Source organism: Orycteropus afer, unplaced genomic scaffold (genome assembly GCF_000298275.1).
Source record: "Orycteropus afer afer isolate SDZICR_OR568_19922 unplaced genomic scaffold, OryAfe1.0 scaffold00204, whole genome shotgun sequence".
In the NCBI taxonomy this organism is placed as follows: domain Eukaryota; kingdom Metazoa; phylum Chordata; class Mammalia; order Tubulidentata; family Orycteropodidae; genus Orycteropus; species Orycteropus afer.
This window is the reverse complement of record NW_006921791.1, coordinates 2,431,443-2,441,906: the sequence shown is the minus strand read 5'-3', so window position 1 is coordinate 2,441,906 and position 10,464 is coordinate 2,431,443. Positions and strand designations below refer to the sequence as shown.

The 10,464-nt window shown below is 39.4% G+C and overlaps 1 protein-coding gene across 1 annotated transcript in view; it reads left to right on the top strand.

Annotated features, from left to right (window-relative positions):
* Positions 1-10,464, top strand: part of PXDN (peroxidasin) — a 219,472-nt gene that overhangs the window by 153,754 nt on the left and 55,254 nt on the right. Inside the window, exons 8-9 of the mRNA XM_007948129.1 lie at positions 3,057-3,174; positions 10,009-10,178. Of these exons, the coding sequence (XP_007946320.1) occupies positions 3,057-3,174; positions 10,009-10,178 (288 nt within the window). The remainder of the gene's footprint in view (positions 1-3,056; positions 3,175-10,008; positions 10,179-10,464) is intronic.

Sequence of the window (10,464 nt, the reverse complement as noted above, 5' to 3'; positions counted from 1 at the left end):
GGCTCAGGGGTCCACGATTATCTTCTGTGTCTGTGTTAATTGGTTTCCCTTTTCTTTGTTGAAGAGGGTCTGTGCAATCCTTCTGCCTAGTCGCCATCTTGCCGGAACTCCATTTTTTGGTCTTTTCTTTCTTTACCATCTTTTTAATGACCCATTTCACTTAGGGGACAGTATTAGGCAGGGAAATTTTTCTTTGTTTTTTTGGTGAAAATATACACAACAAAACATATGCCAATTCAACAATTTCTACATGTGTATTTCAGCGTCATTGATTACATTCTTCAAGTTGTAAAACCATTCTTACTGTCCTTTTCCAAATTATCCCATCACCATTACCATAAACTCAGTGCCCCTTAAGGAAAAACTCCCCTTTTCCCCTTCTTTCCCACCTCTGGGGACCCACTAATACTTTTTGCCTTTATATATATTTGCTTATTTCTTAAAACTGAGATCATACAATGGTTTACCTTTTATGTTCTTAAGAAATCAAAAGATGTGTTGCATTTGGGAGCTTTGCAGCAGAAGACTACAGAATGTTCAAATGTGAAGGTATCACTTTGGGAACTAAGGTTACACCAGAGCTCAAGCCATGGTATTTCAGTTTCCTCATATCCATGGGAAAACTGGACAATGAATAAGGAAGACAGAAAAAGAATTGATGCATTTGAATTATGGTGTTGGCAAAGAATATTGAGTATGGCCTGGTGGCTATGATTAATAAATTATGCAGAATTTCTAGATTTATTCAAGGAATGAGAATGGTACCTATAACCACTGTAGGTATCTTGGTGAGCTGCCCATATCCCCGTCAGAAGCTAGGAGCTTCTTCCTCTAGCTATCAAGAGTGTTGACTGCTGGCAACTCACAACTTAGTTTCTCCTCAGCTGAAAGGAATGCCCCATCCAAAGTTTTACCCCTCTGCGGGACTGTCCCACATCCAAACACTGCTCAGTGAAGGAGTAAAAAGACCTAGCCCTCCATCTCGATGTAGAAATCTTTGAAGGGTTATCCTAGTTCCACAGTTCCCTATGGGATTGGTTGAGGCTTTTGCTGAAACTTCACTGAAGACCAACTTCTCCTTTTGCTCAGTCTTGCTTACCTCAATCTCCATAGCTGTTATGTCTCAGAGCACTTCCCAATAAAATTCTTGTACACTTAACTCTGTCTCAGATTATTTTTCTAGGAAACAAAATTAATAACTACATAGTAAAAATTGCTAAGGTTGTGCCATTTTGAGGTTCCTTATTACTTTTACGCCTTAGTTATTCTGAACATAACAGATTATTATTATTTATAATAGTTTCATTGTCATATAATTCACCTATCATAAAATTCACCCTTTTAAAGTATATAATTCAATGGGTTGTTTAGTGTAGAGTCACAGTAATGAATAATTAATTAAGAAAATGGCAAACTTTTTTTTTTTTTTCCTAATAGTGATGGGAAGCTATAGTAGGGTTTAAGAAGGGAAATGACACACAGTGATTTTTTGTATTATAGAATGATTTTTCAGGCAGCATTGTAGAGAATAGATGAAAGGGAGTGTGTAAGTAGAGGCAGGGAGATCTTTTGAAGGCTGCTGTAAATCCATGATGAGGTCCGTGATGAGGTCTTATGACTCTACAGCTGTAGTGGAGTGAGGATTCCAGGAGTATATTGGAAAACATTCTGTCAGGATCCATAGGGTTTCCATCAGCTCATCTTCTAACACTGTACTGGACAGTATTGTACTATGATCCCTTGGGTCTTCGTCAGCTAAATTTTGAAAACTTGATGTCCAAATTGACTTGAAAAGCCAGGAAGAGGGATAAATTAAAATGAGTCCCAGATTTTTGACATGGGCTACAGAATGCATGGGAATAGGCAATCCTTGTTTTTGGAAAACACAAGTGAACAATTCATAAGACTTGAATGTAGGTCAGCCTAATTATCAAGCCTGATTTCTTTACACCTGAAAAGAGGAGCTATCCTGAAGGCAGTTACATATATAGACTTGGAAATCAGGAGAGATACCTACTCTAAGCCAGAAAACTGAACTCACTGTCATCGAATTGATTCTGGCTCATAATGACCCCGTAAGACAGAGTAGAACTGCCCCATAGGCTTTCCAAGGCTGTACATCTTTACTCATGCAGACTGCCTCATCTTTCTCTTAAGGAGCAGCTGGTGGGTTTGAACCACTGACCTTTTGCTTAACAGCGAAGCACTTTAACCACTGTGCTAGCAGGGCTCCATACCTGTGCTAGATGTGAACAAATTGGGATTCCTCAGCACTTAGTGGTAATTGAATAACAGAGTGTGGAAATAGGAGATGTCCAGAGCCAACTCACTGTTCTCTCTGATTCACAGGGCTGCTCAGTGAGATGAATAGCACATGTGAAGGGAGAAAAAGTAAGAAGAGGGAGCAGCTCCGGCTTTGGTGTCAGTGCCACTGCATTTTGAATATTATAGCTTTTTGCTCTTAGAGTTACTTCTAGCTAAGAATTTTCTATTCTTTTATTCAATTAAAATAGTTATTCATTTAGTATCTACTATGTACAATGCTAACCTTCCTTAAAGGGTAAATAGACCACTGTTGTTAGACACCATTGAGTTGATTTTTCACTCATAGTGACACCATAGGACAAAGTAGACTTGCTCTATAGGGTTTTCTAAGGTCACTGCAGAGCTACTGGGTGGGTTTGAACTACCAACCTTTTGATAAGCACCTAGTGTTTAACCTTTGGGCTACTAGGGCTCCTTAAATAGACCATTGCAAGTAATTATTTGATAATTGTTTGAGAATATTTCACTATTACCTTGTCTCTAAGATTCTTAGAAAGCGACATCTCTGAGGTCTTAAAAGCTGCTGTTTAAAGAGTCATGCTGTAAAATAATCTTCTCTGTAAAGAAGCCAATTTGTCATTTTTGTGAGTGCAATAAAATATTTATGGTTGAGATGTGCTTTTGAACATTGCTGATTTTCTTGTGAACACAAGTACTTTTGTTTATGTTCTTGTTTAATTTTACTTGACAGTTTAAAACTAATAAAGTTTCCATTTCATTGTTTGGCACAGAAAGGCCAAGGATTACATCAGAGCCCCAGGATGCAGATGTGACCTCGGGGAATACCGTATACTTCACTTGCAGAGCTGAAGGCAATCCCAAACCTGAAATAATTTGGCTTCGAAACAAGTAAGTTGGATGTTGCGCGGAAATGTCATTAGAGTTCATTTATTTGGTACATAATTTTTCTCAGAATAATCATCCTGTACTCTGTTTGCTTGACAGTGGATTTCACCACCACCCTCTACCAACTTCTCATCCCCCTGCCTTGGTTCTTTCTTCCTCTTCCATGTATAAAAATACATAAGGGGAAAAAAAATTGCATCTCTTTTGCTGGGCTTATTGTTAATTGCTATCAAGTACGCCCCAGCTGGTAGCAACCTCATGTACAATAGTTTGAAATGTTGTGCCATCTTCACAATCATTGGTGGCCTTTGGCATCTTCCAGCACTTTATCAGACAATAATTTCTTGTGATCCATATCGTTTTCATCAGCTAATTTTTGGAATTAGATCGTCTTTTTCACTCTTAGTCCAGGAGCTGTACTGAAATGTGTCCACCCTGGGTGACTGTGCTGGTATTTGAAATACCAGAGGCATAGATTTTAGCTTCAGAGCAATGCGCAAGCCACCAGAGTATGACAAATTGACAGACAGGTGGTGGTTTCAATATCTAAATTGAAACTATAACCCACTGCCATCAAGTCATAGCAGCCCTCTAGGATAAAGTAGAACTGACCCATAGGGCAAGTTTCCAAGGATGTAAATCTTTACAGAAGAAAACATCCTCATCTTTCTCCCACTGAGCAGCTGGTGGGTTTGAACCACCAAACTTTTGCTAAGCAACTGAATTCTTTAACCACTGCACTATCAGAGCTTCTTAAACTGAAACAACCCACCCACTGCCATCAAGTTGAGTCCAACCCCTGGTGACCCCCATTGGGTTTCCAAGGCTGTAAATAATTATGGAAATAGATTGCCTCATCTTCCTTCTGCAGAGCAGATGGTGGGTTTGAACCTCTGATCCTCTGGTTAGCAGCTAGGTACTTTACCTGCTATGCCACCAGTGCTCCTTAAACTGAAACTAGGAGTAGACATTTCTGCTGGTCTTAAGGACATCTGCTAAGTGCATTGCCTTATTCACAGGGATGTGGATTAGAGTTCAGCTTGTCTCATTTCATAAAAAATCCAAAAACCAAGCTTACTGCCATTGTGTCCGTTCCAACTCATAGCAACCCCCACTGGGTTTCTGAAGCAGTAGATCTTTATGGAAGTAGATTACCCAGACTTCCTTCCATAGAATAATTGTTGGGTTTGAACTACCAGCCTTCTGGTTAGCAGTCAGATGCCTTAGGCACTATACCATCAGAGCTCCTTCATTTCATAAAGGGTGATATATTTTCTACTTGCCAGGGTGCCGGGCTTTGAATAAAAGAGCAACACACGACTTTCCACTAGTCTGGGTAGCACAGTGGTTAAGCTCTTGGCTGCTAACTGAAAAGTCATTGGTTCAAACCCACTAGTTGTTGCATGGGAGAAAAGACTGGTGATCTGTTCCTATAAAGATTATAGTCTTAGAAACATTATGGGGCAGTTCTGCTCTGTCCTGTAGGGTTACTGTGAGTCAAACTGATTCGACAACAATGAGTTTGAATTTTGTTTTAAATTATGTTATTTCCCACTGCCTGGGGTTAAGAACTGGAAGGGAAAGTTAATGTACATTCTTCCCTTCTCATCTACTTTCTTATGGCTGCATTTGCTTTAGTCAGAAGCTGCAGAGTTTTTGATCGTTGACGTTAGCTGGCATTGAGCCTGGAGGACTGTGATCACATCTGACTGAGTGAGGGTATTATTGATGAATCTCTTCTGAGGGGACTGCATCTTTAGGGAGGTAGGAGTACGTGGGGGCAGCTGTAGACTTACTCCACTAATTCAGCAGATACTTACTGAGTTACTAACAGTGTCTGTAGGAACTCTGGTGGTGTAGTGGTTAAAGCATTGAACTGCTAACCAAAAGGTCAGTGGTTCAAACCCAACAGCTACTTCACAGGAGAACAGAATGAAGCAGTCTACTTCCATAAAGATTTATAGCTTTAGAACACTGTGGGGCAGTTATACTAAAAGGGTCACTATGAGTCAGAATCAACTCAATGGCAATGGGTTTTTTGGTTGTAGATGTCTAATTTGTCTCCTACAGTAAAAATTCCACTTCCATCTACCAACATTTGTGAGGGCTCTTTGAAGAGTGAGCCATTTTGCTAAGTGCTGGGATTACAGAGATAAGACACCCCCATACCCTGTTTCTAGGAGCTCACAGACCACAGAGGCAAGTCCTATAAACTGATCATTGCAGTATATGACCAGAAGTGTGGGTTAAGTGTAGATAGTCACCTCCTCCCACTCCTGGTTAAGTTCTGGAGCTGAAGGTTTTGTCATTTAAGATTAGATGAAGAATAGGGATATGATACAAGGGAAGGAAATTACAGAATGTGCAAGGGAATTGTCCGGGAAGACATGACCATCAGGGAAATGGAAGTAAATTAGTATGGGCAAATGTATATGGTGGGGAATGCCAGATTGTCTGGGAGGGTCTGGGGTCAGATCACTAAGGATTTTATATGTTAAAAGACAGGACACTTTTAAGCTTAAACTATGAAGCTAATCCTAGAAAGGAATTCTTTAAAATAAAATGACCCTACTACTGCTTATGAAATTTATTTGTACAAGAATACCAACATGCACACATTTAGGAACAAAGTCTTTATTGTTAATCTCCTCTTTTATATTTTCACATTGAGCTAAAGGGATGTATTTAGTTGTGACAGAGCAATGGAAACAACTCGGAAGACTCAGATTCCAGTTATTTTCACTGCCAGATATTTCAGACACTGATTGAGTCATCATTCCTTGGTAGACAAGGGCCAGACTCTCAGAGGGAAATTTGGCTGGGTTATGTGAGTAAAACAGTATATATAGAAAAAAATGAACATGAGAATAGTGAGAGTTGTCAGATACAGAGTCGGAAGATGTGTTACTACTTATAAAGATAATGGAGATTTGGTCTATCTCTAGATTTTGTTGTCATAACTGTAAAATAACATTGAGGTTAGATCCAATTATTGTGTAGAGGAAGAGGAAAATGTAAGAAGCTGTCCCAGTCTTTAAACTGTCTTATCTCAGATAGTTCTGAAGTAGATAAAATTCATATATAACATTGCAGGAATTCTGAAGTATGATGAAGTGTGTATTTAAAAAGTTGTTGTTCGTTGCTATAGATGCAGCTCCAAATCATGATGATCCCATGTATAACAGAGTGAAATGTTGCCTGGGTCTGTGTCAATCCACTAGATAGAGATGCATATTTTTGCCCATTCCCGAGAAAAGTGATCCAACAGAATGTGGAAATTATTGAACTCTGTAATTAATATCACACACAAGTAACATTTTGTTGAAAGTAATTCAAAACCATTTGCAGCAGTACATTGAAAGGGAGCTGCCAGAATTTCAAGCTGGGTTCAGAAGAGAACAAGGAATGAGAGAGATCATTGCTAATGTCAGATGGATCTTGGCTGAAAGCTGATGCAACTAGAAAGATGTTTACCTATGTTTTATTGACTATGCAAAGACATTCGACTTTATTGATCATAACAAATTATTAGTAGCATTGGAAAGAATGAAAATTCTAAAACACTTAATTGTGCTTATGTGGAACCTGTGCATAGATGTAACAGGCTGTCGTTTGAATACTGCATGGTTTAAAATCAGGGTAGGTGTGCATCTGGGTTGTATCCTTTCACTATACTTACTCAATTTGAATGTTGAACAAATAATCCAAGAACCTGGACTATATTAAGAATGTAGCATCAGGATTGGAGGATGACTCATTAACAACCTGCTATATAGAGATGACACCATCTTGTTTGCTGAACGCCAAGAGGACTTGATGCACTTACTAAAGAAAATAAAAGATTACAGTCCACAGTATGGATTACACATCAATATAGAGAAAACAAATCCTTGGCACTGGACCAATAAACAACATAAATACATGCATAGATGCAGAAAGTATTAAAATTATCATGGATTTCATTTTAATTGGTTCCACAATAGACACCCATGGAAGTAGCAGTCAAGAAATCCAGTAGCATATTCCATTTGACAGATCTCCTGCAAAAGACCTCCTTAAAATGTTAAAGAGCAAAGATATCACTTTGAGGAGTAAAGTGCACCTGATCCAAGCTCTGAATATTTTCAATTGCCTCATATGCTGTGAAAGCTAGACAGTGAATAAGGAAGACTGAAAAAGAATAGATACCTTTGAGTTATGGTGTTGGGAAGGAGTACTGAGTATACCATATACTGCCAGAAGTACTAACAAATCTGTCTTAGAAGAAGTACAGCCTGAATGCTGCTTAGAAATGAGTGTGGCAAGACTTCATCTCATGTGCTATGGACATTATCAGGAGGATCTAGTCTCTGAAGGGTATCATGCTTTATAAAGCAGAGGGTCAGCAAAAAAGAGCAAGGCCCTGAACAAGATGGATTAACACAGTGGCTGCCACAATGGGCTCAAACATAGCAGGACCAGGCAGTGTTCATTCTGATGTACTTAGGGTTGCTATGATTCGGAACCAGCTTGACAACACCTAACAACAACAACAACCTGTGTCATCTTCATGACTGTTGAGATGATTGAACCCATTGTTTGTGACTATTGTGTATTATAAATGCCTTCCAGTGTAAGAGCTCATCTTCCAGGAGTATATTGGACAATATTCTGTTGTGATCTACAGGATTTTCATTGTGTAATTTTTGGAAGTAAGTTGTGAGGCCTTTCTTCCAAGTTTGTCTTAGTCTCAAAGGTTCACTGAAACCTGTTTACTATGCGTGTTGGTATTTGAAGTACTGGTAGCATAGCTTCCATTATCACAACAACATGTGTGCTGCTATAGTATGACAAACTGAAAGATGTGTGGTGAATTTCAAAGACAGAGAAGCATAAATTTGAGTCGGACAGTTCACACCTACATTTTATAAATTAACAAATTGATAATGAGGGTTAAAAATCCCAGAGCCAAATATGACCGAGCTAGGGCCAAAGACTAGAGACCTGATTTATTGTGCTGGGGCTCTCGTCAGTGTATCAGCATACCTCTGCTGGACCTCTCGCCTGCTAGTTCATTGTGGTAATTGGAAGGAGATTGAGCTGTTTGGGATGAGTGTCATTTATGGAGCTTGATATAATTGTTGCTTCTATCCGTAAAAGTTTGTGTGAAAATAATAATGTTTTCATGGATTAGTGACTAAGGCCATGCCAGGCAGAGAAGAGCTTAAGGCAATCTGGTTAGCTATAAGTTATGTGTGGATCATGCATAAGAGCATTTACTGACATGAAACACTGTTTGAAGTGTCTATTAACTGTGCCATTGGAAATGTATTTAAAAAATGATCTTTTTTTCTTTTTCCTTGGATAGATGTAATCAATCTCAATTTGTTAGCTTTGCTGTCTCCTTAGGAAAATAAGGTAGAGTCATTGAAGATTATTAATTACATGAACTAAGGGAAGTGAACTTTTTTTTGTGCCAAAGTGGCCTTATCTGTCTTAATGATCTGGTGAAAATAAGATCTTTTTTAGAGCTGTCTGTTCTCCCATGTGCGAGCCCTGGTGGCACAGTGGTTAAGCACTCAGCTGCTAACTGGAAGTCGGTGGTTTAAATCCACCAGCTACTATGTGGAAGAAAGATGTGTGTTATTCTGGTTAGGTAAAGATCTACATCCTTGGAAATCTTGTGGGGGCAGTTCTACTCTGTCCTATAGAGTTGTTATGAATGAGAATCAACCCAACAGCAACGGGTTTCAGAACAGGCTATTTCCGTATAACTCAGTATTTTGGCTTTTCTCATTCTGTTGACATGTTTACCATAAATTGTGATCTCAGCTACGTCATGCTTCAACTGTTTCTGCATGTGTTTTTGAGCAAAAAGAACCAAAGTACATTCACATGGGTATGGAGTAGGGGTTTAAGGGCAGAAGTGGAGAGATGAGTTGTGGTGTGCAGATGTCAGGGGATGGGCTGAGTCACTGGATGCCTTTCTTGGTCGTGAAACAAGGTGAATTGGTAGTGTCTGTGTGATGTGGCAGGAGTCCAGTGAGAGTCATTATTGTTCAGAGGACTCACCGAAGTCATGTGGAAGATAAAGCAATTAGTGTCCTAGGAATTGCACATCTGGGTAGATGAACTCTGTGGCAACTGGAGTAATACCACTGTTTTATTGTATATCTTGAAAGGGAAATAGTCAGAAGCTTATAGAAGCTTGTAGATGTTATTTTAAAAAATGTACACGCACACACACATATAGCTATTGTTGTTGTTATGTGCCATCGAGTCGGCCCCAACTCATAGCGACCCCTCCTTGGGTTTCTGAGGCATTATCACTATGGAAGTAGGACTGCCCAACCTTCCTTCCGAGGAGTGGCTGGTGGGTTTGAACCGCCAGCCTTCTGGTTAGCAGTCAAGTGCCTTAGGCACTATGCTACCAGACCTCCTACATATAGCTATAGTAATACAGAAATGTTACTACTCCCTTCTCTTCAATTTACCTAAACAAAGGAAAATGTTACCTTTGAATTTTTTCCTTATGTTCATAGTTTTCCCTTTGGAATTATGACTTTAAAACCTGTCACTCTAGTTAGAATATATAAATAATAAAGGTAAATACATGAATTAATTAGAGGTACAAGTACAGAAGCACTTTTCCTAGAAATGTCTATTAAGACAGAGGTTATTCAGAAAGAAAAATGTCCTGTAAAGACAGGGTATTGGCATCCTCTGCACCTCTGAATGCTCAGGGTACACCCTGGAATATTGGGATCCCATGCCTTGTACCAAAAACCCCATTCACTGGAGGTTATGTGTTGCATTGTGCTTTAAAATTCTGAGTCTATCAGTTTTCTACCTTTACAGTAATGAACTGAGCATGAAAGCAGATTCTCGTTTGAACTTGTTGGATGATGGAACTCTGATGATTCAGAACACTCAGGAGACAGATCAGGGGATTTACCAGTGCATGGCAAAAAATGTGGCAGGAGAAGTGAAAACACAAGAGGTAACCCTCAGATACTTTGGATCTCCAGGTACGTTGATTTCATGTAACACATTCTTTCTGAACTGTCTTTTCTTTCTGTCCATTTCCTTCTTTTCCTTTCATCTCAACTGAGCAAAATAATACTTATCATTAAAGTCTCAAATTGAAGTTCCTATTTATATACCAGGAGCTCTGGTAGCATAGTGGCTAAAGCACTTGACTGCTAACCAGAAGGCTGGCGGTGCAAACCCACCAACCACTCCTTTGAAGGAAGGTTGGGCAATCCTACTTCCGTAGTGATACTGCCTCGGAAACCCAAGGAGGGGTCGCTATGA